General features: G+C 46.4%; 1 protein-coding gene across 4 annotated transcripts in view; it reads right to left on the reverse strand.

The window, feature by feature from the left end:
• Positions 1–27,231, reverse strand: part of TRIP12 (thyroid hormone receptor interactor 12) — a 127,409-nt gene that overhangs the window by 60,965 nt on the left and 39,213 nt on the right. For all 4 annotated transcript variants that reach the window (XM_078771433.1, XM_068107428.2, XM_078771434.1 and 1 more), the window contains 17 exons: positions 26,579–26,712; positions 23,722–23,790; positions 23,458–23,553; positions 23,105–23,256; positions 22,938–22,973; positions 22,715–22,810; positions 22,496–22,588; positions 22,215–22,376; positions 21,989–22,057; positions 21,611–21,776; positions 21,293–21,467; positions 20,340–20,535; positions 19,838–19,991; positions 11,746–11,980; positions 11,437–11,555; positions 9,089–9,299; positions 5,727–5,800 (listed from right to left, as the gene is read on the reverse strand). In XM_078771433.1, the coding sequence (XP_078627559.1) occupies positions 5,727–5,800; positions 9,089–9,299; positions 11,437–11,555; positions 11,746–11,980; positions 19,838–19,991; positions 20,340–20,535; positions 21,293–21,467; positions 21,611–21,776; positions 21,989–22,057; positions 22,215–22,376; positions 22,496–22,588; positions 22,715–22,810; positions 22,938–22,973; positions 23,105–23,256; positions 23,458–23,553; positions 23,722–23,790; positions 26,579–26,712 (2,237 nt within the window). The remainder of the gene's footprint in view (positions 1–5,726; positions 5,801–9,088; positions 9,300–11,436; positions 11,556–11,745; positions 11,981–19,837; positions 19,992–20,339; positions 20,536–21,292; positions 21,468–21,610; positions 21,777–21,988; positions 22,058–22,214; positions 22,377–22,495; positions 22,589–22,714; positions 22,811–22,937; positions 22,974–23,104; positions 23,257–23,457; positions 23,554–23,721; positions 23,791–26,578; positions 26,713–27,231) is intronic.

Raw genomic sequence — 27,231 nt, forward strand, 5'->3', positions numbered from 1 at the left:
GACATTAGATATCTGGCCTGTAAAGCCAGCCAGTGACTGGGGACATTAGATAGCTGGCCGGCAAAGCCAGCCATTGACTGGGGACATTAGATATCTGGCCTGTAAAGCCAGCCACTGACTGGGGACATTAGATAGCTGGCCTGTAAAGCCAGCAATTGACTGGGGACATTAGATAGCTGGCCTGTAAAGCCAGCCAATGAATGAGGACATTCGATAGCCGGCCTGTAAAGCCAGGCACTGACTGGGGACATTAGATATCTGGCCTGTAAAGCCAGCCATTGACTGGGGACATTAGATATCTGGCCTGTAAAGCCAGTCACTGACTAGGGACATTATATAGCTGGCCTGTAAAGCCAGCCACTAAATGGGGACATTAGATATCTGGCCTGTAAAGCCAGCCACTGCCTGGGGACATTCGATATCTGGCCTGCAAACCAGCCATTGACTGGGGACATTAGATTTCTGGCCTGTAAAGCCAGCCATTGACTGGGGACATTAGATTTCTGGCCTGAAAAGCCAGCCACTGACTGGGGACATTAGATATCTGGCTTGTAAAGCCAGTCACTGACTGGGGACATTAGATATCTGGCCTGTCAAGCCAATCACTGACTGGGGACATAAGATAGCTGGCCTGTAAAGCCAGCCATTGACTGGGGACATTATATAGCTGGCCTGTAAACCAGCCATTGACTGGGGACATTAGATATCTGGCCTGTAAAGCCAGCCACTAAATGGGGACATTAGATATCTGGCCTGTAAAGCCAGCCACTGACTGGGGACATTAGATATCTGGCCTGTAAACCAGCCATTGAATGGCGACATTAGATATCTGGCCTGTAAACCAGCCACTGACTGGGGACATTATATAGCTAGCCTGTAAACCAGCCATTGACTGGGGACATTAGATATCTGGCCTGTAAAGCCAGCCACTGACTGGGGACATTAGATAGCTGGCAGGTAAAGCCAGCCACTGACTGGGGACATTAGATAGCTGGCCTGTAAACCAGCCATTGACTGGGAACATTACATATCTGGCCTTAAAGCCAGCCACTGAATGGGGACATTATATAGCTGGCATGTAAAGCCAGCCACTGACTGGAAGCATTAGATATCTGGCCTGTAAAGCCAGCCACTGAATGGGGACATTATATAGCTGGCATGTAAAGCCAGCCACTGACTGGTGACATTATATAGCTGGCCTGTAAACCAGCCACTGACTGGGGACATTAGATATCTGGCCTGTAAAGCCAGCCAGTGACTGGGGACATTAGATAGCTGGCCTGCAAAGCCAGCCATTGACTGGGGACATTAGATATCTGGCCTGTCAAGCCAGCCACTGACTGGGGACATTAGATAGCTGGCCTGTAAAGCCAGCAATTGACTGGGGACATTAGATAGCTGGCCTGTAAAGCCAGCCAGTGACTGGGGACATTAGATAGCTGGCCTGCAAAGCCAGCCATTGACTGGGGACATTAGATATCTGGCCTGTCAAGCCAGCCACTGACTGGGGACATTAGATAGCTGGCCTGTAAAGCCAGCAATTGACTGGGGACATTAGATAGCTGGCCTGTAAAGCCAGCCAATGAATGAGGACATTCGATAGCCGGCCTGTAAAGCCAGGCACTGACTGGGGACATTAGATATCTGGCCTGTAAAGCCAGCCATTGAGTGGGGACATAAGATATCTGGCCTGTAAAGCCAGCCACTGACTGGGGACATTCGATAGCTGGCCTGTAAACCAGCCATTGACTGGGGACATTATATAGCTAGCCAGTAAACCAGCCATTGACTGGGGACATTAGATATCTGGCCTGTAAAGCCAGCCACTGAATGGGGACATTATATAGCTGGCATGTAAAGCCAGCCACTGACTGGAGACATTATATAGCTGGCCTGTAAACCAGCCACTGACTGGGGACATTATATAGCTGGCCTGTAAACCAGCCACTGACTGGGGACATTAGATATCTGGCCTGTAAAGCCAGCCACTGACTGGGGACATTAGATATCTGGCCTGTAAAGCCAGCCATTGACTGGGGACATTAGATAGCTGGCCTGTAAAGCCAGCCAATGAATGAGGACATTAGATAGCTGGCCTGTAAAGCCAGGCACTGACTGGGGACATTAGATATCTGGCCTGTAAAGCCAGCCACTGACTGGGGACATTAGATATCTGGCCTGTAAAACCAGCCATTGACTGGGGACATTAGATATCAGGCCTGTAAAGCCAGCCACTGACTGGGGACATTAGATAGCTGGCCTGTAAAGCCAGGCACTGACTGGGGACATTAGATATCTGGCCTGTAAAGCCAGCCATTGACTGGGGACATTACATATCTGGCCTGTAAAGCCAGCCACTGACTGGGGACATTAGATAGCTGGCCTGTAAACCAGCCATTGACTGGGGACATTCGATATCTGGCCTGTAAAGCCAGCCACTGACTGGGGACATCAGATAGCTGGCCTGTAAACCAGCCATTGACTGGGGACATTAGATATCTGGCCTGTAAAGCCAGCCACTGACTGGGGACATTATATAGCTAGCATGTAAAGCCAGCCAGTGACTGGGGACATTAGATAGCTGGCCTGCAAAGCCAGCCATTGCCTGGGGACATTAGATGTCTGGCCTGTAAAGCCAGCCACTGACTGGGGACATTAGATAGCTGGCCTGTCAAGCCAGTCACTGACTGGGGACATTAGATAACTGGCCTGTGAAGCCAGCCACTGACTGGGGACAATAGATAGCTGGCCTGTAAAGCCAGCCACTGACTGGGGACATTAGATAGCTGGCCTGTCAAGCCAGTCACTGACTGGGGACATTAGATAACTGGCCTGTGAAGCCAGCCACTGACTGGGGACAATAGATAGCTGGCCTGCAAAGCCAGCCATTGACTGGGGACATTATATAGCTGGCCTGTAAAGTCAGGCACTGACTGGGGACATTAGATAGCTGGCCTGTCAAGCCAGTCACTGACTGGGGACATTAGATAACTGGCCTGTGAAGCCAGCCACTGACTGGGGACAATAGATAGCTGGCCTGTAAAGCCAGCCACTGACTGGGGACATTAGATAGCTGGCCTGTCAAGCCAGCCACTGACTGGGGACATTAGATCGCTGGTCTGTCAAGCCAGCCACTGACTGGGGACATTAGATATCTGGCCTGTCAAGCCAGTCACTGACTGGGGACATTAGATATCTGGCCTGTCAAGCCAGCCACTGACTGGGGACATTATATAGCTGGCCTGTAAAGCCAGTCACTGACTGGGGACATTAGATAGCTGGCTTGTAAAGCCAGTCACTGACTGGGGACATTAGATATCTGGCCTGTCAAGCCAATCACTGACTGGGGACATAAGATAGCTGGCCTGTAAAGCCAGCCATTGACTGGGGACATTAGATAGCTGGCCTGTAAACCAGCCATTGACTGGGGACATTAGATATCTGGCCTGTAAAGCCAGCCACTAAATGGGGACATTAGATATCTGGCCTGTAAAGCCAGCCACTGCCTGGGGACATTCGATATCTGGCCTGTAAACCAGCCATTGAGTGGGGACATTAGATTTCTGGCCTGTAAAGCCAGCCATTGACTGGGGACATTAGATTTCTGGCCTGAAAAGCCAGCCACTGACTGGGGACATTAGATAGCTGGCCTGTAAACCAGCCATTGACTGGGGACAATAGATATCTGGCCTGTAAAGCCAGCCACTAAATGGGGACATTAGATATCTGGCCTGTAAAGCCAGCCATTGACTGGGGACATTAGATTTCTGGCCTGAAAAGCCAGCCACTGACTGGGGACATTAGATATCTGGCTTGTAAAGCCAGTCACTGACTGGGGACATTAGATATCTGGTCTGTCAAGCCAATCACTGACTGGGGACATAAGATAGCTGGCCTGTAAAGCCAGCCATTGACTGGGGACATTAGATATCTGGCTTGTAAAGCCAGTCACTGACTGGGGACATTAGATATCTGGCCTGTCAAGCCAATCACTGACTGGGGACATAAGATAGCTGGCCTGTAAAGCCAGCCATTGACTGGGGACATTATATAGCTGGCCTGTAAACCAGCCATTGACTGGGGACATTAGATATCTGGCCTGTAAAGCCAGCCACTAAATGGGGACATTAGATATCTGGCCTGTAAAGCCAGCCACTGACTGGGGACATTGGATATCTGGCCTGTAAACCAGCCATTGAATGGGGACATTAGATATCTGGCCTGTAAACCAGCCACTGACTGGGGACATTATATAGCTAGCCTGTAAACCAGCCATTGACTGGGGACATTAGATATCTGGCCTGTAAAGCCAGCCACTGACTGGGGACATTAGATAGCTGGCAGGTAAAGCCAGCCACTGACTGGGGACATTAGATAGCTGGCCTGTAAACCAGCCATTGACTGGGGACATTACATATCTGGCCTTAAAGCCAGCCACTGAATGGGGACATTATATAGCTGGCATGTAAAGCCAGCCACTGACTGGAAGCATTAGATATCTGGCCTGTAAAGCCAGCCACTGAATGGGGACATTATATAGCTGGCATGTAAAGCCAGCCACTGACTGGGGACATTATATAGCTGGCCTGTAAACCAGCCACTGACTGGGGACATTAGATATCTGGCCTGTAAAGCCAGCCAGTGACTGGGGACATTAGATAGCTGGCCTGCAAAGCCAGCCATTGACTGGGGACATTAGATATCTGGCCTGTAAAGCCAGCCACTGACTGGGGACATTAGATAGCTGGCCTGTAAAGCCAGCAATTGACTGGGGACATTAGATAGCTGGCCTGTAAAGCCAGCCAATGAATGAGGACATTCGATAGCCGGCCTGTAAAGCCAGGCACTGACTGGGGACATTAGATATCTGGCCTGTAAAGCCAGCCATTGACTGGGGACATAAGATATCTGGCCTGTAAAGCCAGCCACTGACTGGGGACATTCGATAGCTGGCCTGTAAATCAGCCATTGACTGGGGACATTCGATATCTGGCCTGTAAAGCTGGCCACTGACTGGGGACATCAGATAGCTGGCCTGTAAACCAGCCATTGACTGGGGATATTATATATCTGGCCTGTAAAGCCAGCCACTGACTGGGGACATTAGATAACTGGCCTGGAAAGTCAGCCACTCACTGAGCATCCTCCATCCTGCAAAGCCTTTCCTTGGAAAATCTGTCTTTTATCAACTTACAAGGCCTCCATCTGCAGTTCGATGGAGTACTGGTCTGACCATTAGCCAGGCACCCCTGCCACTCACCATTCATACCATCATGCCATGAAAATCAAAATTCTGTAATATTCTGACCCATTCTTCTTGTTGTGTTCTAGTTATTTCAGCCACTCGACTTTGTGTTAAAAAAAATAAAAATAAAAGTGTTCCTGTATTTTTACAGCGATAATCATCAGCATTAAACTGTTTAAGTAGCATTGTGTTGCCATCCTGGTCTTGGTTTGTTATTTGACAGGAAGACCACCAAATTGTGACAGCCATAGGAAATGGGTTGCAGGATTGGGTGACATCAGTGTCTCCACCCCGGACGGTCGATTCCACCTATGACCGTTATGCAATCTTGGTTCAAAAGCCCAACATGCCCAGGACCATGCGATAGTCACAGCATCTTAAGGCATTTTATCAAAGTGAAACTAAATTTCGTATAAATACATTCTTATTAACATCAATGCAAATAATCACTGAAGTTTAAGGGTTAATGGTGCATGGTTACCATCATCATCGTGGGTGCGAACACGCCGTGCGGCTCGTTTGGGAAGCCTCTTCCTCTTCAAGACTTCAACACGGCTGGGAAAAGCAGAGGAGTCTCAAGGTACAGCAAGTCTTTTCACACGGCACAAAGGTACCAAACAACCATCCACGGAGCCCAACAGGGTACAAAAGCAAATATCACCACCTTTGTCAATAAGAGACGTACTGTGATCACGTTGATAATTAAAACCAGCATATTTGAATATAAACACGGACAAAACACAAAACGGATAACTTTGATCTGAACACGCATTTCCAGATTAGTGTGACTGTATGGACGGACAGACACACGGACGCACGCGCACACACACACACACACACACACACACACACACACACACACACACACACACACACACACACACACACACACACACACACACACACACACACACACACACACACACACACACACACACACACACACACACACACACACACACACAAAAATTAAACCATCATGTAAATGAATTTCCCTTGTACGACTGAATCAAGCCCATCACTAAATTGACAATTGCTCTCATTTATGTACAGTATTGGAAATGTCAGAAAGATGAAAAAAAAGGTGTAAAACGCAAATGTGTTATCGAATGTAATCTCATGCATAAAGAGGAATGAAATCCTCATAGTACAGTCACGTTTTGATATTGTACACCAATTGGTTGTGATGCTCGTAATTAGAAAGTGTCGCACCTGCAGAAGGACTGTAATAACCGAAAATATTGTGGTGCGGTTAATACCTGATGACTACTATGGCACCTGGGAAGGAAATATCACTTGAAATGAATGAATGAATGAATGATCGTTTTTATGGCCATTTTCCCTGCGAGAGCAGGGGTTAGCCTTGCGGGCCCAATGACAATCATGGTTCCCTGTTTGAGGCAATGTTTTTATGGCCGGATGCCCTTCCTGACGCCAACCCTTAGTCGCCTCTTACGATGCGCAGGGATACGGTGTACCTATTCTAAACCGGGGTACACACCGGGATCATTCATCCCAGCAAGCTGGTACTCAATTTGCCGACCTCGGAAGGATGACAGGCTGAGTCAACCCCCCTGGCGTTAATTCAGCGATCGACCGGGATTCGAACCCAGGATCCTAGGATCCCAAGCCGGCACCCTAACCGCTAAGCCAACACCAGGCATGACACACATTGACATTGACACTTGACAAGCGTATAAAAATGAAGGTTAGCTCGTGAAGGCGACACCATGCGGCCGAATGTTTGTGTACCTGCCAGAAAACCTTTGCAGCCTTTGCCTCTCCTCAGCAAAGGTTTTCGGGCGGTTAATCCAACCACTTTCAAGCTCAACCACATCATCCTCTACCCTACTCAGCCTCTCTTTTAATGCCTCCCTTACTGTCACCTCTTTCAACCTCCACACCTTCATTCTCGGTTGGTACTTCACCCGCCGAGAGAGGAAGACAAATGATGAATTACGAAAGATGATGGGAATAGAGCCTGTGATTGATGCTGTGAAGAGGAACTGGTTGAGATGGTTTGGTCATGTGTTGAGGAAGGATGAAAGTGGCTGGTTGAGAAGTGATGGAAATGAATGTTGAAGGAAGTAGATGACGGGGAAGACCGAGAAAGACTTGGCTAAAGATGGTGGAAGAAGAAATGCGGGCAAGGGGGTTAACAAGGAGAGATGCAGAAAATAGAGCAAAATGGAGAAGATTGTCATGGGGATCGCAAGGCTAACCCCCGCTCTAGCAGGGAAAATGGCCTTTAAATGCATGTTGTTGTTGTTGTTGTTGTTGTTGTTGTTGTTGTTGTTGTTGAATGGAAAGCCATTAGTCCATTTACTTGGAACAACAACTTGTGTCCATTTAATCACAAAGATGCCCGTTTTAAAAGGCCATCTTCCGGAATTGAATAAGTGGAATTCGTCGTGCAAGGCAGCAGTTCCAATGGAAACATTTATTATTCTACGATAGGAGGAACCCTTTGGTAGGACATGGGAACAGCACAAGATTATATCTCGTAATACTTCTTGAAGCAATGCACTGGAAGGGCACTCGGTGGAGCGCATACCTCCGCCAGAGTGAACAGTTTATGTTTTGTACCCCACCGATAGGCCGGATCTGGATTTGGACCTGAACCAAAATTTAATCGGCTTATTCTTGTCACCAAAACAACTCACCCCCCCCCCCCCCCCCCCCCCCACATTTAGTATAACTCGTCTGCAAAATTTTGAGATATACTACTCAGACAAAGACAGACAAGCGTGAAAACATAATCTAGAGTTCATTTGAACAAAGATCGTACCCATGCAGTGTTCAAATATGTAATTGAATTGATGATTTTAATAGTCGTATTAAAAAATTCCAGAAGTTTACCGCCGTTGATGCAGCGTCTATTACACCACCCAATCTAAAACGTTACTTTAGTTGTTGGTGCCTGTTGTTCGTCTCCTTTGCAACATCCTTAAAAACCAAGTTTCCTGTTTGGAATGATTTTCAATTTTGTTTGACTACCAGACGGACAGAGTTAATAAAAAAAAAGAAAAAAAGTTACCTCACACTCCTCTCTGCACATGCGCAATCAGGAAAAATTCCGAGTCAAAGTACCACTAAACTACAGGTTCGTTTTCAATTTCATGTTCCGATTCGTGTTAAAAATATACCATTCAATATAAATCAAGATGTTCCTCGATCATAAAATGACGTTTGTAGACAGGACAGACAAAGTGAACCAATTGCTTTAGACCGCTGTTCTCCTAATGCACGTGGGGTAATAAGACAAAAAAGACAAGCTTGGAAAGCTGAAGGAATCAGGTCTCAGTTGCAATTTGGGTGGGGAAGGAGAGCACAATCCGTTCGATGCTCGCAAAGTCCTTGGCGGTCCCAGAAAAGCTTACAATCACATGTTCTTCCAGTTGAGTGTAATCTCACATCTATGAAGGGAGACTCTCATAAACCAGGAAAGCTAGCGTCTAATGTCGTTGATGGTGCAATTGTGACAAAGTTCCAAACCAAACCACCGACTTGCTGGTGTTCAGAGAAAATATTTCCTTTTAAAAACGTTGAACAGAAAGTACATTGCTTTTTGGGGAAACCAACACAGACGCTTCCATTTGGGTGTGCCACAAAGTGCAAGGCCGAGAGTGACGGGTACACACCAAATTGGGTGTGAGGGTGATGCACAACTTGAAAAACTCATGTACATAAAAATAAAACCGAAAAACAACAACGAATATTTGTAAATGACAAATGGTGTGTTTGTGTCAGTAATACATCAATCATTATTACAACCAAGAAAAATTAAAGGGAGGAGAGGGTGTGACGAATGCGATACGAAGCGTACACAATTGGGTGATCTACCTCAGAACAGCAGGCAGAGCGTACCTCTGCGCTTCTACTTCGGGTTCAACCAAGGGAACACTGAGGGCTGGGGGTGGTGCTGGGGGTACAGGAGGGGCACTGCCCACCACAGGGTCTTCGCTTCCCCCAGCAGCTACAGTGCCAGAGCTAACATCCCTTAAGGGGCTAGCTGGTCCCACGGATGCTAGCCGGGTCATCTGGTGGGTTACACCTGCAAGGTAATGACATGGCATGTTGTTCATACACATCAATGTCCTAATCATCATCAAGCAGAATATAAACACGTTTGAACATTCAGGAAAACAATACGTGGCTTAAAACCGTTGTTGCTTGATTTATTTTTCTTTGTGAAGAGTATATTTATGAGCCTCTTTCTTCTCCACAAGATATCCTTCCTTTTTACCTTTATTAATTTTTATTTTCTTACCACTCCAAAAAACAATTACGACATCATTGAAGGCACAGTTGATGTTAAGCCAAAAACAAGCCAGTTTAGTCTGTGAACATATGGCTGGCTGAAATGAGCGTGGAAATTTGCAACGGCGCGAGTCAACAAATCATCACAGACGAGCTTATTTTGGCAGAAATGGCTTTAATAACGTATGTGACAAAAACTCCAATACAAGCTTGTACAAGTCTTATGTACAAACACCAGACGATGTAGTTCTCACTGTGGGATGTTGCACCATTGCTTGACCAGGGCCACTTCCTGCTGATAAAGAGACTGTGGGAGGCAATGGTGACCACAAATACCTCTCCAAGCATGTTTAATTAGACCAAAGTCAGGAGATCATACCACTCATGCAAGAAGAGGGTTTGGGTGAGCTGGTTAAATGGGGGTCGGAAAGATTGCAGGTGGAGAAGGACGACCTGTTGGTACACTGATAATTTAAAGCACTGCACTGATAAAAAGGCGACGAACCAATCTGAAAGTAACAGGCCTTGTGTTTCAGGCTCATTATGAGAGACACCAACAATGTTGAGCTTCAGATTCGAAAGAATCCAGGAGATAAATGTGATGCCGTGGTGTAAATCTAAAGGGGTTCACAGTACTTTATTGAGGCACAGACAAAGGCCTTATAGACAGAGTGTAATTGATTTTTCAATGAACGATGGAGGATGCACAGTCTGCGGCTGCCTTTGGATCATGATACGATCAGCCCAGGGGAGGTTATTGGATGATCATCGGGTATGGATGATTAGAATAGCTTTTAGTTCAAGAAAATTAACTTCTTCCAGGGTCTGAAAATGGAAATAGATAGGTGGATTTGTGGGTTGATTTTTCTGGAGTTGCACAATAAGATTGTGCGACTTGAAGAGGTTTGAAAGATATGTGACATTGATCAGTCCAGCATTTCGCCAGTTCCGGATAAGCAGAGAGCAATGCAACTTCTGCCTGTCGGAGGGATGAGGTACTGTACGGCACAATGTGGAATCATCTGCAAAGAGGAAGAGAGGGTTTTCCAGCACAATGGAGAGGTTTTTATGTAGGCGAGGCATACGAGTGGAACCAAGACAATGTCTTGGGGGGTTGGGAGAGAGGGGGCACTCGAGCATTCACCGATAGAATCCTTGCCTCTTCTCTATCAAGAGCAAGGTATTACTGCACGAATGGAGGAATTCCGGAAAGCGGCCAGATATGGGAACTACCTTGTACGCGGCAAGTAGAGCAGGATGTTATTTGGTGACAAATGACCCCGAGTCATTATTAAGCTCGAGAACACATGGATGGCCGATTTATAGAGTACTGTATATTTACCTGGGCCGTGTGCAGAAGTGCATGCACATTATTTGGGAGACTTAATTTGGATGAGATTTTCGAGGATCGCTCAGTTCAGGTGGATGCTGTGAAGAGGAACAGGTTGAGATGGTTTGGTCATGTGTTGAGGAAGGATGAAAGTGAGGTTGAGAAGAGTCATGGAAATGAATGTAGAAGGAAGTAGAGGACGGGGAAGACCGAGAAAGACTTGGCTAAAGATGGTGGAAGGAGAAATGCGGGCAAGGGGGTTAACAAGGAGAGATGCAGAAAATAGGGCAAAATGGAGAAGATTATCATGGGGACCGCAAGGCTAACCCCCCCCCCCCCCCCCCCGCTCGAGCAGGGAAAATAGCCTTAAAATGCCTGTTGTTGTTGTTGCTCAGTTGGCGGTAATTACACTAGATTGGATGTCTTTCCTCAACAGAAATGGTTTGCATCCACATGACAAATTTATTGACTGCAAATTCATAGTATATTTAAGTTTAAAAATTGTTGCTTAACCTTTCGTGACGAGCGAACAAACACATGCACCTTAGGAAGATAGTAAAGCGACATTAACCTTGGAGGTAAAGAAAAACACCAAAGTTACCTTCTCTTTGGAAGAACAGGCAGAAAATGTCTGGGAGCTTTTCCATGAGGATGATTGCCATTTGAACAGCCCCAACAACCACCCGCAGATCAGAACTAGACAGCATAGATGCCAGATGGCTGGGAAGACAAAAAGGAGCAAAGTCAAATTAAATTGGGAATCAAGGCTGGAGGGAGGAAAGAAGGGAAAGTGGGTGTAGAAAGAAGGGAAACTGGGTGTAGCAGCAAGTGGGTGTAATAGTCAGGGTGAGGTGACATTTATCAAAACACAAAGGCTTTGAAAACTCTGAGAGAGACCATTGTTCATTACCTGGAAAGTGGTTGGCTACGCAGCACTTCTGCAAGCAAAGATGCTGGAGCGTGGTACAAGACACGTAAAATAGCTCTTAGGCACTTGTGTCGAATTGCTGGGCCTGCACTCGAGACACACAGCTCGTAGAGGACGCCAAAAAGGCGTCGCACAAAAGGACCAGCTGGCCCGCTGTCAGGATCACGCATAAGGCATGCACGTGCATCTTCAGCTGGAACAGCAGCAGAACGTTGGCCTTGCAAGAAACATAGAAGGGATAGGAAATGCAGCCATACTGAACATCAAAAGTATATTTCATTGACATTTTTCACCTTTGGTCAAGTGGTGAAGTCCAGAGACATTGAAAGAGAAAGTGGCATCGAGCCAGACAGGAAGGGAGCGAGAGAAACGAGACATCCAGACAAAAAGATGTGTGTGTATATCTATATATATATCTATATATATCTATATATATATATATCTATATAATATATATATATATATATATATATATATATATATATCTATATATATGTACATATATATACATATACATATACATATATATATATATATATATATATATATATATATATATATATATATATATATACAGTGGAACCTTGACTTACGAGTTTAATTCGTTCCGTGACCGAGCTCGTAACTCAAATTGCTCGTATCTCAAATCAAATTTCCCCATTGAAATGCATTGAAATGCTATTAATCCGTTCCAGCCCGCCAAAAACCACACCAATTTTTAAAAAAATATACAGTATATATAAAAATATCTCGCGCTTTATATTTCACCTGTATGCAGCATACAAGTTGGCAGGATGGCCTGGACTGGAGGTACGCACACTTGACTCTAAAGTCTAAACTGTCCAGCCTGGGTTTGAATCCCGACCCAGCTATAACCTGTCATGGGTGAATCACAGGCAGGGTGATTCATCAATGTGTTTACCGCTAAACTGGGCGCCCTGTTTGCGTCCCATTAGTTGTTGGATGTTAAGGATCTCACCGTGTTTTCCACAAAGAGAAGGCGAGCTATCGCCGGCACTCTGAACAAGTTGTGGCCTGGCATGCTCTTCTCCTCTGCCGTTATATACGTCCTCCTCGGCACCTCGCTCATGTTTTTCGACGATTGCGTGTTTTATATCCAAGCACAAGTTTTATATAAAACACGACGATTGCGTGTTTTATATCCACAAGTTGTGGCCTGGCATGCTCTTCTCCTCTGCCGTTATATACGTCCTCCTCGACACCTCGCTCATGTTTTTCGACGATTGCGTGTTTTATATCCAAGCACATCATCCTCTTCTTCTTCTCAGTACCGTGTTTTCCACAAAGAGAAGGCGAGCTATCGCCGGCATTCTGAACAAGTTGTGGCCTGGCATGCTCTTCTCCTCTGCCGTTATATACGTCCTCCTCGGCACCTCGCTCATGTTTTTCGACGATTGCGTGTTTTATATCCAAGCACAAGTTTTATATAAAACACGACGATTGCGTGTTTTATATCCACAAGTTGTGGCCTGGCATGCTCTTCTCCTCTGCCGTTATATACGTCCTCCTCGACACCTCGCTCATGTTTTTCGACGATTGCGTGTTTTATATCCAAGCACATCATCCTCTTCTTCTTCTCAGCACTGCACTTGCCACTCACTTTCTTAGGCCCCATGGTTAAAACTAAGAAATTTTCCGAAATAACCAAAATGCGAAAACAAAAATGCAGCGCTATACGACAGAGATACGTACTGTACTTGCACGGCAAGATAACCACGTGACCAGAACCCACCTGGCGGCGTAAACTCGAAATAACCAAAATGCGAAAACAAAAATGCAGCGCTATACGACAGAGATACTGTACTTGCACGGCAAGATAACCACGTGACCAGAACCCACCTGGCGGCGTAAACTCGAAATAACCAAAATGCGAAAACAAAAATGCAGCGCTATACGACAGAGATACTGTACTTGCAAGGCAAGATAACCACGTGACCGGGTGGCGAAAGCTCGTAACTCGGATCTCGGCTCGCATCTCAAAGCAATAAACCGCCCGAGCGACGGCTCGTATCTCGAAAAACTCGTAAGTTGGGGCACTCGTAAGTCAAGGTTCCACTGTATATATATATATATATATATATATATATATATATATATATATATATATATATATATACACACACCCGGTGTGTACCCTGGTTTAGAATAGGTACACCATATCCCTGCGTGTCGAAAGAGGCGACTAAAAGGGTTGGCGTCAGGAAGGGCATCTGGCTATAAAAACATTGCCCCAAAAAGAGAACCATGACAATTACAACGACATATGGGCAGGGTACAGCCCGAAGTACCCCGTGGGGGACCCCACTCCCTCTTGTCAAAACTTAAGGTGGGGAAACCGATCGAAGCAAGGGTGGAAACTCCATTTATGACAAACGAAACGTCTGATGCCTGACGTGGAGATCGGTTACTGAGGTTTGGGACATGGAATGTAGGGACAATGACAGGGAGATCAGGAGAAGTGGTGGAAGTATTGGTCAGAAGAAGAGTGGACATATGTTGTGTGCAGGAGACGAGATGGAAGGGAAGAGGTGTGAGAATCGTGAAGGGTAGGCAGGGACAGAAATACAAGTTTGTGTGGCAAGGGTGCCCAGAAGGCATGAATGGTGTTGGTGTCCTGTTTTCTGAGGAGTTTATAGACAGTGTGGTGAGTGTGACTAGAGTGAGTGAAAGGTTGATGATGGTGAAAATGATGATTGGAAAGCTCTTGGTGAACGTCATCTCGGGATATGCTCCGCAGGTTGGTCGGAGCGATGAAGAGAAGGACAGGTTCTGGTGTGCAATAGAGAAGCTGATGGAAAACGTGAAAGATAAGGAAGTTGTTGTGGTAGGAGACCTAAATGGACATGTGGGAAGGAGTATGGACGGTTTTGAGGGAGTTCATAGGGGTTATGGATATGGTGTGAGAAATGGAGAAGGTGAAAGGATTTTGGAGTTTGCTGATGGAGCTGATTTGTAATACTCAGTTCCAGAAAGAGGAAAATAAGCTTGTTACATACACGTCAGGTGGGTCTACGACAACCGTTGACTACCTGCTGGTGCGTAGGGGAGATAGGGGGCACCTCCGGGACACAAAAATGATCCCGGGGGAAGAGGCCGTTTCACAGCACCACTTGGTTGTCTGCGCCATAAGGGTGAAAGGTGCGAGGAGAGCTCGGCGGGTGAAGTAACAACCGAAAATGAAGGTGTGGAGGTTGAAAGAGGTGACAGTAAGGGAGGCATTAAAAGAGAGGCCACCGAGGCACTCGGAAACATGGTGGTGGGATGATGAAGTTGGAAAGAAGATTGACGAGAAGAGGAAGAAGTTCAAGGAGTAGCAGAAGGCGAAGGGTATGGGGGCAGAAAAGGCAGAGCATGAAAGTTATAAGGCAGCCAGGAAGGCTGCAGAGAAAGATGCAGCAAAGGCGCAGGAGGCATGTAGGAAAATGTTCGGAGAACGCTTGGATTTGGAAGAGGGTCAGAGAGCGGTATTCAGGTATGTAAAGCAGATAGCGAAAGAGAGGTGTGATGTGATGGGGTGAGTTGCTTCAAGGATGAAGTGGGACAAATCGTTGTGGACCTAGATGGAATTAAAGGAAGATGGAAAATATATATGGAAATACTGTTGAATGCAGAGAATGAATGGGATGGCAACATAGAGAGTAACCCAGTTTTAGGACCGGCAGAGAAGATAACTGAGAAGGAAGTTGAGGAAGCGATAAAAGCAATGAAGAATAGAAAAGCGGGAGGGCCGACAGGAGTTGTGGGAGATATGTTGAAGGCAGCAGGGAATTGGGGTGTGAAGAGAATGACAGAGACCTGCAATCTGGTGGTGAAAGAAGGCCGCATTCCAGTGGATTGGGAACTGCGTACCCTCGTCCCTCTATACAAGGGGAAAGGTGACCTTCTGGACTGTGGCTCGTATCGAGCGATAAAGTTATTGGAGCATGAAATGAAGGTATTGGAAAGGGTGTTGGAGAGGGGGATAAGGAAGAAAGTGAAGATTGACAAAATGCAGTTTGGATTTATGCCAGGAAGAGGAACGACAGACATGCTTTTTGTTGTGAGGCAGTTGCAGGAGAAGGACATGGAGAAGAGGAAGAAGTTGTTTCTTGGGTTTGTTGATCTGGAGAAAGCATTCAATAGGGTTCCACGTGAAGTAGTGACATGGGCATTGAGGAAGTTAGGAGTGGAGGAATGGTTGATCAGAGTAGTGATGGCAATGTACAAAAGAGAGCGCAAAGCTGTAAGGACGAAGGACGGGAACAGTGGTGAGTTTGAGGTGAAGGTGGGAGTGCATCAGGGGTCGGTACGAAGTCCACTACTATTTGTAGCTGTGATGGAGGTGCTGGCTCAGAACGTAAAGGAGGGTTTACCGTGGGAGTTGTTGCATGCAGATGATCTGGTGTTGATTGCAGAAAGTATGGATGGACTGAAGGAGAAGATGAACAAGTGGAAGGAATGTATGGAGACAAAAGGTCTGAAGGTGAATATCGGAAAAACGAAGGTGATGGCAAGTGGTAAAGCATGTGGTGAGGTGGAAAGAACTGGGAAGTGGCCGTGTGCTGTGTGCAGGAAGGGTGTCGGTGTGAATTCCTTTCAATGTACAATGTGCGCTGAGTGGGTTCATCAAAAATGTAGTGGTCTGAGAGGGTCATTAACCAGTGTGGCAGGTACATTCAAGTGTAAGGTGTGCACAGAGGGAGCTGCAGATGGAGGAAATGTTGAGTTGTATCTTGGAGACGGCGTGAAGCTGGAAGGTGTGAAAACATTTTGTTACCTAGGAGACATGCTGAATGGAGAAGGTGGATCAGACTCGGCAACGGTTACAAGAGTGAGATGTGCATGGAAGAAGTTTCGAGAACTGAGTGGCGTGCTGACGAGGAGGGGAGTGTCGTTGAAGCTGAAGGGAAAGGTGTATGCTGCATGTGTGAGAAGTGCTATGATTTATGGGAGCGAGACATGGGTAATGAACGTAGAGCAGCAACGAAGACTGGAAAGGTTGGAAATGCGAATGGTTCGGTGGATGTGCGGAGTTTCGTTGAGGGAGAGGAAGACAAATGATGAATTGCGAAAGATGATGGGAATAGAGCCTGTAATGGATGCTGTGAAGAGAAACAGGTCGAGATGATTTGGTCATGTGTTGAGGAAGGATGAAAGTGACTGGTTGAGAAGAGTAAAACCACCATTTAGAGGCCATTTTTCCCTGCAAAGCGGGGGTTGGCCTTTTTCGGGGACCGTGGTTGTTGTTGATTTTTTGGTCCCCTTTTTGAAGCAATGTTTTACGGCCGGATGCCCTTCCTGCCGCCAACCCTGTTTGCCGCCTTTTACGACAAACAGGGAATTACCAGTGAATTACCAGTGAACTGGTACTCAATTTGCCGACCTCGGAAGGATGACAGGCTGAGTCAACCCCCCTGGCGTTAATTCAGCGATCGACCAGGATTCGAACCCAGGATCCTAGGATCCTAAGGTGGCACCAGGGTCCACTGGTTGAGAAGAGTGATGGAAATTAATGTCGAAAGAAGTGGAGGACGGGGAAGACCGAGAAAGACTTGGCTAAAGATGGTGGAAGAAGAAATGCGGGCAAGGGGGTTAACAAGGAGAGATGCAGAAAATAGAGCAAAATGGAGAAGATTGTCATGGGGACCACAAGGCTAACCCCCACTCTTGCAGGGAAAATGGCCTTAAAATGCCTGTTGTTGTTGTTATATATACTAGGGCATGCCCGTACTATATCTATATCTAAAATTATATCCCCCCCTCTATTTACATGAAATGGTTTGGTCCATGAAATGTTTTGGTCCATTCGCAACGCCAAAGCGAACGGCGAACGCTTTACATGAAATGGTTTGGTCCATGAAATGTGTTGGTCCATTCGCAACGCCAAAGCGAACGGCGAACGGCTTGCGAGTACAGTGACAATCCCCCCCCCCCCCTCTATTTAGATGAAATGGTTTTTATTAGTTTTAAAACATAGTTTAACGCCAACATAGCGGCAACATAGTTTGCAAACGTGAAATAAATGAATACGCTCTCAAATGTGCCATCCGAGGCAGAGTGTGTTCGCCACGTTCGGCACACGCGATAGCTCGCTGCTCTGATTGGTTGAATCGTTTTTTGGACATAGCTCGGATACGCTCTCAAATGTGCCATCCGAGGCAGAGTGTGTTCGCCACGTTCGGCACACGCGATAGCTCGCTGCTCTGATTGGTTGAATCGTTTTTTGGACATAGCTCGGTAAGTAATTGTCCGATTAATATGAAACCTTGAAAAGGCACATCCTCGGGTCCCCAGCAATATACCTGGCAAGTTTAAAGTATATCGGACCCGTGGTTGTCGAGAAACAGCGGTCACAGACAAACAAACGTACAAACACACAGAGATTACTGGAATTATAGATAGATATATCTATATATATATCTACACACACACACACACACACACACACACACACACACACACACACACACACACACACACACACACACACACACACACACACACAGTGTGTGAGAGAGAGAAACGAGACAGCCAGCCATACAGACAGAAAGAGAAACGAGACAGCCAGCCATACAGAGGGACAGAGAGAGAGAGAGAGAGAGAGAGAGAGAGAGAGAGAGAGAGAGAGAGAGAGAGAGAGAGGCACAGAGAGACAGAGACACAATGACACAGAGAGAGAGAGCGAATGACACAGAACGAGTGATACAGAGAGCGAATGACACAGAACGAGTGATACAGAGAGCGAATGACACAGAACGAGTGATACAGAGAGCGAGTGACACAGAGAGCGAGTGACACAGAGAGCGAGTGACACAGAGAGCGAGTGACACAGAGAGCGAGTGACACAGAGCGAGTGACACAGAGCGAGTGACAGAGAGCGAGTGACACAGAGAGCGAGTGACACAGAGAGCGAGTGACACAGAGAGCGAGTGACACAGAGAGCGAGTGACACAGAGAGCGAGTGACACAGAGAGCGAGTGACACAGAGAGCGAGTGACACAGAGAGCGAGTGACACAGAGAGCGAGGGAGAGAGAGAGTGACACAGAGAGAGAGGGAGAGAGCGAGTGACACAAAGAGAGAGGGAGAGAGCGAGTGACACAGAGAGAGAGAGAGAGAGAGAGAGAGAGAGAGAGAGAGAGCGAGTGACACAGAGAGAGAGAGAGAGTGAGTGACACAGAGAGAGAGAGAGAGCGAGTGACACAGAGAGAGAGAGAGAGAGAGAGAGAGAGAGAGAGAGAGCGAGTGACACAGAGAGAGAGAGAGAGAGAGAGAGAGCGAGTGACACAGAGAGAGAGAGAGAGCGAGTGACACAGAGAGAGAGAGAGAGAGAGAGAGAGCGAGTGACAGAGAGAGAGAGAGAGAGAGAGAGAGCGAGTGACACAGAGAGAGAGAGAGAGCGAGTGACACAGAGAGAGAGAGAGAGAGAGCGAGTGACACAGAGAGAGAGAGCGAGTGACACAGAGAGAGAGAGATAGAGAGAGAGAGAGAGAGAGAGAGCGAGTGACACAGAGAGAGAGAGAGAGCGAGTGACACAGAGAGAGAGAGAGAGAGAGAGAGGAGAGAGAGAGAGAGAGAGAGAGAGAGCGAGCGAGAGCGAGAGAGCGAGAGAGAGCGAGCGAGAGCGAGAGAGCGAGAGAGAGCGAGAGAGAGCGAGAGAGCGAGAGAGAGCGAGAGAGCGAGAGCGAGAGCGAGAGCGAGAGCGAGAGCGAGAGCGAGAGCGAGAGAGAGTGACACAGAGAGAGAGAGAGGGAGAGAGGGAGAGAGAGAGAGCGAGAGAGAGAGAGAGTGACACTGACACAGAAGGAGAGAGAGAAAGACAGAGAGACAGAGAGACCAAAGATTGAGAGAAATGAGACAGCCAGACAGAAATATTGAGGGGGGCGGGAAGAGAGAGACAGAGACAGAGACACAGACACAGAGACAGGAGGAGAAACCAAACAAAGATTGAGAGCAATAAGACAGCCAGACAGAAATATTGAGGGGGGCGGGAAGAGAGAGAGACACACAGACAGAGAGACAGACGGCGTGAACAAATCACTGTTAGGAAATGGTACGTGATAATTTGCTCAATACCATGAGGTGGAGGTGGAGAACGTCCCGGCCTACGCTGAACTGGCCTCGCTGTCCCAGTTTGTTCGTTAACCTGGCGCATGGCGGACAGATCTACTGTGTAGACCCGTCCAAGTGTGGATAGGCTGACTTCCTCCTCACCTGCCTGGTGAGCCGCCTGCACCCAAAGGTGAGACAGAATGTAGTACCCCTTCTAAAACCTACACCCTTAAAACAACCATGTGCTTGCTTGTAGTTTCATAATATCGAAATGTAAATGCAACAAAACCTTGTTCAATAATTAATGAAAGGGAAGACATGGTACATTGGTGGAAAAGGTGATATCAGCAAGATGTCTGACATTCAGAATTTACAATGTGGACTAATGCAAAAAGGTAAACAAGAAGTTATTACAGGCATTTGGGTCAACAAGTTGTACGACTCAAAGAAAGCGTTGTCGACTTGATTAATCATCTTTAATCACTCACTTACTCTAGTGGGGTTTAGAGTACTGTGACGCTCTCACCTCGATGATTCTGCCATCAATGTGGGAGTAAGGAAGCCAGCTTCCCCTGTCATCCTGCCATTCCCACAAAGGGCCACTGCCAGGACCTCCAGATCCTCCTGCACCCCCAAGCCCACCGAGACCACTGCCAGGACCACGCTCCAGCCATGCATCAACTGAAAAAATCCCATCAGTTGGGAGGCTAGGGAGCAGTTCACTGGATGAAAAGGAGGAAAAGAAAATGAGTATGGAAGATGGAGAATTAAATTTTAAGTGTTGTTCTAACTGTTGCTTTGTTTATTTTTCTTTTAAGTTAAAAGAAAAATAAACAAAGCAGCAGTTAGAACAACACTCTCCAACATTGACCGATATGCCTCCGCTCACATTATTACAGCATTATACATACTTTTACCAAGTTTGATTAAATTCCTTCAGCTGTTCTCAAGTATCGCATTTTTACCTGACATGACCTCTGACCTTTGATGCCGAAGTCTAATCAGTTTATCTTTGCATCATTATACATACTTGTGCCATACTAAGTTTGACTTGGTTCCCTTCAGGTGTTCTTAAGTTATCGTGGTAACAAAAACCTATTATAGACTTTGACCTTTGACCTCTTGACCCCAAAATCTCATCAGTTCCTCTTTACATCATAATACATACTTGTACCAACATTGGTCAAAATCCCATCACTGGTTCACAAGTTATCTCGGTAACAGTATTTTTACCTAACATGACCTCTGACATTTGACCTTGTGACCCCAACATCTAATCAGTTCAACTTTACATCATAGTACTTGATCTAAGGTTGATTTAAATCCCGCCAGCCGTTCTCAAGTTATCGCGGGAATGAAAACCTATCACGGACGCGTCTGAAAACGTAACGCCTCCGGCGACTTCATCAACGGAGGCATAAAAAACACCAAATCCGATTTAATAAACAACAGAAATACAAGGTAGACAAAAAGCGATACCAAATAAGTGAAGTCAATTCAAACAGCTCCTGCGGACTCCGTGAAACAAGTTCCAGTGAATCTCCTACTCGCCCTCGCTCTTTCTCCTTCTCCTTTACATCTCCCTCCAATTCTCCACTTGCACGCTCTCTATCCCCTTCTCCGCATAACAAGCGTGAAAGAGTGTCGGCAATATCTGGTAGATTGGACAGAAGAGACAAAAAGAGGGGTGGAACCACATAAGAATACAAAATGTCTCCTCGATATCCTAGAAGATAGGACCACTCCCCAAACGGCACTCTAAAGAGGATCATCATCAACTATCAAGGCATCTCTCACTGTTCTGGAGAAGTTGGGCCGCAAGTGCCGGGCTGCAAGCACAAATCCGTGCCAAAGTGCGCACAACGTTCACAAACATTTGGGAAGAAAGCAGAGGAGGGGAGAGGGATAACAATCGCTGCAGGGCTGGCAGCAAGTTGGAACCACACAACTCCTGAAGGAGAGCCTGGGGTGGGAAGTCAGTTGGTTGATCAATGTATGTGTACAGCATGAAAGAACAGGTTAGATAAGATATAAACGAGTGTGAATGGTGAGTGGCGAGTGGGAGAAGGGGTGAGGAGAGGGGAGGAGGAGAAAAACAGAGGATTCAAAATCATCAGGAGTGAAGGAGAAAAAAAATGTTGGCCAATGCCAGTGCAGGACACAAAAGTTTTTCACCTGATCATGTTGGAAATTCTCCACCAGGCGAGAGAAGCAGAGGCAGGTACTTTCTACAGATTTTTTGTCCTGGGTGGGTGCAAAATACAACTTCACAAAACTATGCAATTTAATAGATTGCAATGATGAAGCACAGGTTGAAAACAACAAAGATGAAGAAGAAACAGACACGAAAGGAAGGAGGCGGAACAAAAACAAAACAAAAAGAAGGAAGAGGAAGACATACGTGATGTGCCAGTCGCTGGCAGAGGAGAGGCAGCGAATCTGAGACGAGGTGGAAATCACATGGTCCCAGGGCCTGGCAGCAATGACTGGCAGTGGCCAGAGCATGGCGCTGGGCATTTATACTGAAGAACTCGAGGTAGAGCAAACTTCCAGCCAATCCTCCCTGTAAATGTTATTGTGCCATTACAATTTGTGCCAGGAGGAATGAAGCCATTGCAGGAGACTTCATTTTAAAGGTAAACTTGTATATGGTGTTTGAGAAGTTGAGGGGAGGAGGCTTACAGCTTGCAGAATCGCTTTGCTGTGCCTCCTTGCCAGCATTTCCAGAGCAGTGAGCGCTTGTTCGGCAACATCCATGCACTGGATTACCTGCAACTGGAGTACGAGGAGTAAAAACAAAACAAAAAAAACAAGTTCTTGCCTTGTGTTGAATAATAATTGCGCAAACTCCTCCACAAGTCGTAGCTATTCTGGTTGTGCTAGTGCACAGCAGGAAAGCACCTTCTCAACGAGGGCTGGCACTGCATCGACCACAACGGCGGAAGAACGAGGCAAAGCTTCCATCAGGTAAGTGAGAGCCCGGCAGGCATGATGCATCTGTATGGGAAAGGGGAAGGTTCAAAACCAGTTGGTTACATTAGTACAGCATGCCGTTGAGGGGTCAAATAGGCCTAACATAGCACAAAGAGGTTACACAGAGAAAACGTACAATACCTAAACTTACCATATCAAAATTGTGCTCCATCTGAAGCAAGCTGATCTATAAGGAAGATTTGGGAAAGAAAGTGAAGCGTTTATAACTGAAGATTCACTCATAATCTTTCAAAGAGACATCAACTGAAATCCTGATTGACAATATTAAATCCTGAGCTCACTCCCTCGAGTTCTCACCAATGCTGGAACAGCATGTTTAACAGGGAAACCACCCAGAGTCTCCTCGTTCCCCATGACAAGCAGTTGGCAGAGCTCAATGAGAGATTGAAGCTGCTGAGACTCGTCCCCCGATGCCTGCAGTCCTGACACCAACTGCTGGGCTTTGGATGCTTGGGATTCGGGTGCGGTAAGGGAATAAAGCAAGGAAGGAGAAATATTTGCAAAATAAAATTTAGATTTATGTTGACTACGTTTTCAGATGAAGTTTGAATAAAATGTGGAAGATGACAACGAGGATCGAGGGGGTTAAATACGTACACAGTCGAGGGCAAAAATATGGAAAGAAAGAGGAAGGAAAGCGAGGAACTTACAGCTGCCGGATCCAAGGGTACGGTGGAACAGCTGCTGCATTCTGGGACCAAGAGATCCAAATAATTGGGGAGGCAGGCCTCGAGCTTCCAGCAGAGCTAAGGCAAAACATTCAACCAATTTAACATATCTGCTAACTGTTTCCCCAAACACGTTCCCTTTCACCACTCTTGCCCAGTGCAAACCTTTACTGATCCGTATCCAGAAAGAGAAAACGTAATTACAATTACTCAACAAAATGAAATACCCCAACTGCGTTTTCTTACCCTGCAATCGTCCCATATCCGAGTCATCCGATTCGCTCTCTCCAGAGGTCCCGGCTCCGACACTCGAACCTGTAGATTGCCATTGATGGCAAAGTCAGCTCATACCACCATTGGACAAATCATCTACTCATTTCTCTGAGAGATATGATACAGGTCATTATCATAGCACAACAACAACAACAACAACAACAACAACAACAACAACGGCATTTTAAGGCCATTTCCCCTGCTAGAGCGGGGGTTAGCCTTGCGGTCCCCATGACAATCTTCTCCATTTTGCCCTATTTTCTGCATCTCCCCTTGTTAACCCCCTTGCCCGCATTTCTTCTTCCACCACCTTCAGCCAATTCTTTCTCGGTCTTCCCCGTCCTCTACTTCCTTCTACATTCATTTCCATCATTCTTCTCAACCAGTCACTTTCATCCCTCAAAACATGACCAAATCATCTCAACCTGTTTCTCTTCACAGCATCCATCACAGGCTCTATTCCCATCATCTTTCGCAATTCATCATTTGTCTTCCTCGCTCTCAAAGATACTCCACACATCCACCGAACCATTCGCATTTCCACCCTTTCCAGCCTTCGTTGCTGCTCTACGTTCATTACCCATGTCTCGCTCCCATAAATCATAACACTTCTCACACATGCAGCATACACCTTTCCCTTCAGCTTCAACGACACTCCCCTCCTCGTCAGCACGCCACTCAGTTCCCGAAACTTCTTCCATGCACATCTCACTCTGGCAACTGCTGCCGAGTCTGATCCACCTTCTCCATTCAGCATGTCTCCTCGGTAGCAAAATGTTTTCACACCTTCCAGCTTCACACCGTCTCCAAGATCCAACCCAACATTTCCTCCATCTGCAGCTCCCTCTGTGCACACCTTACACTTGAATGTAGCTGCCACACTGGTTAATGACCCTCTCAGACCACTACATTTTTGATGAACCCACTCAGCACACATTGTACATTGAATGGAGTTCACTCCGACACCCTTCCTGCACACAGCACACGGCCACTTCCCAGTTCTTTCCACCTCACCACATGCTTTACCACTTCCCATCACCTTCCTTTTTCCAATATTCACCTTCAGACCTTTTGTCTCCATACATTCCTTCCACTTGTTCATCTTCTCCTTCAGTCCATCCATACATTTTCCGCAATCAACACCAGATCATCTGCATGCAACAACTCCCACGGTAAACCCTCCTTTACGTTCTGAGCCAGCACCTCCATCACAGCTACAAATAGTAGTGGACTTGACCTGACCCCTGATGCACTCCCACCTTCACCTCAAACTCAGCACTGTTCCCGTCCTTCGTCCTTACAGCTGTGCGCGCTCTCTCGTACATAGCCATCATTACTTTGATCAACCATTCCTCCACTCCTAACTTCCTCAATGCCCATGTCACTACTGTGCGTGGAACCCTATCAAATGCTTTCTCCAGATCAACAAACCCAAGAAACAACTTCTTCCTCTTCTCCATGTACTTCTCCTGCAACTGCCTTACAATAAAAAGCGCGTCTGTCATTCCTCTTCCTGGCATAAATCCAAACTGCATTTCGTCGATCTTCACTTTCTTCCTCATCCTCCTCTCCAACACCCTTTCCAATACCTTCATTCCATGCTCCAATAACTTTATCGCTCGATACGAGCCACAGCCCAGAGGGTCACCTTTCCCCTTGTATGGAGGGACGAGGGTACTCGGTTCCCAATCCACTGGAATGCAGCCTTCTTTCACCACCAGATTACAGATCTCTGTCATTCTGTTCACACCCCAACTTCATGCTGCCTTCAACATATCTCCCACAACACCCGTCGGCCCTCCCGCTTTTCTACTCTTCATTGCTTTTATCGCCACATCAACTTCCTTCTCAGTTATCTTCTCTGCCGGTCCTAAAACTTGGTTACTCTCCATCTTGCCATCCCATTCATTCTCTGCATTTCCATATTTCTCTTTCATCTTCCTTTACTTCCATCTGGGTCCACAACGATTTGTCCCACTTCATCCTTCAAGCAACTCACCCCCATCACGTCACACCTCTCTTTCGCTATCTGCTTTGCAATCCTGAATACCGCTCTCTGGCCCTCTTCTGAATCCAAGCATTCTCCCAACATTTTCCTACATGCCTCCTGCGCCTTTGCTACCTCTTTCTTTGCAGCCTTCTTGGCTGCCTTATAACTTTTATGTTCTGCCTTTTCTGCCCCCGTACCCTTTGCCTTCTGCCACTCCTTGAACTTATTCCTCTTCTCATCAATCCTCTTTCCAACTTCATCATCCCACCACCATGTTCCCGAGTGCCTCGGTGGTCCTTTTGTCCATCCACATACCACATACAAGTCATTATCATAGTAATGCAAGATATTAAAAACTAATTGAAGGCCTGGCCTGTTTGGCATTCCCAGCTGAATCGTTGACTTCGGATGCTTGGAACTCAGGTTCAAATTGTCTACCAATGTCCTCACAATTCACATTTGTACTTACGCCTTGGAATTAGATCAATGTGAAAATATAAACAAAAAGGCCTCATTATTTCACAGGCTTTCACATGACATTTCACTCTGAGTAATATGTTGCTGATCACGCACAAACCTCTGCTCAATCAGTGTTCCCTATCCCCAGCACTCCAGAGATGATGTCATTTGTGGAGTTCTTAATTCTTATTTTATCAACCCCCACCACATTGTCTTTCTTTCTCTTTTGCTCCGACGAACGGTGACGCCCAAAATGTCAGCTTCACTTTTATTGACTCAAGTCACGTCAATACATGGCCAACAGAAGTAATAACAATCGATGTACAATGTTTCTTCCCCACAAAATTTGTAGGGACAGAGACAAAGACAACATTCACCCACCCGTAGCCCCTTGTGCAGAGTCATCTGCAGGAGCAAGGCCTCCAACTGCTCCTCCCGCTCCTCCACCTCCTCCGGCCCCCTCTCCATCAGCCTCTGCCATGCTCTTGTCCCCACCCCTCTGCCCGGCCCGGCGGCTGTGAATGAGGGAAAAGCAATTCAAACATATTTAATGGTTACTTTACATTAGTGGGCCTAGCAGCAAAATACATTTATGAAGTAAAAGGAAAATTTTGCTCGTTCTTATACAAACAAGTGAAGTAGGTCAATATGAAAATCTTAGGTGATAGCATTGATTCAAGCATCGAGGCTATAACAAAGTGGAACCGGGGGTTTGAATGAAACAAATCAGCTCATTTTCTTTCCCATTATAACTCCAACAGCCTAGAAACACGTGACAGAATCCATCAACACAGCAAACATCATATAACATATCAGTATCAATCCATAAAATATCATGAAACATGTAACAGCCTTTGGTGATATCCTTTCTTACATTATGAATGTCTGGGCCTCTTATCTGAGGGACTTTGGGGAATCCTTTGTTGTAGGCCTTGATATATCAAAAGCCTTTCACAAAATTTGGCATCGGGGTCTGTTATCCAATCTTCCCTCTTTTGGCTTTCCACCTTCACTCTCCTCTCTCAAATCGACCA

This window comes from Myxine glutinosa, chromosome 2 (genome assembly GCF_964187855.1).
Source record: "Myxine glutinosa chromosome 2, kmMyxGlut1.1, whole genome shotgun sequence".
NCBI classification, from domain to species: domain Eukaryota; kingdom Metazoa; phylum Chordata; class Myxini; order Myxiniformes; family Myxinidae; genus Myxine; species Myxine glutinosa.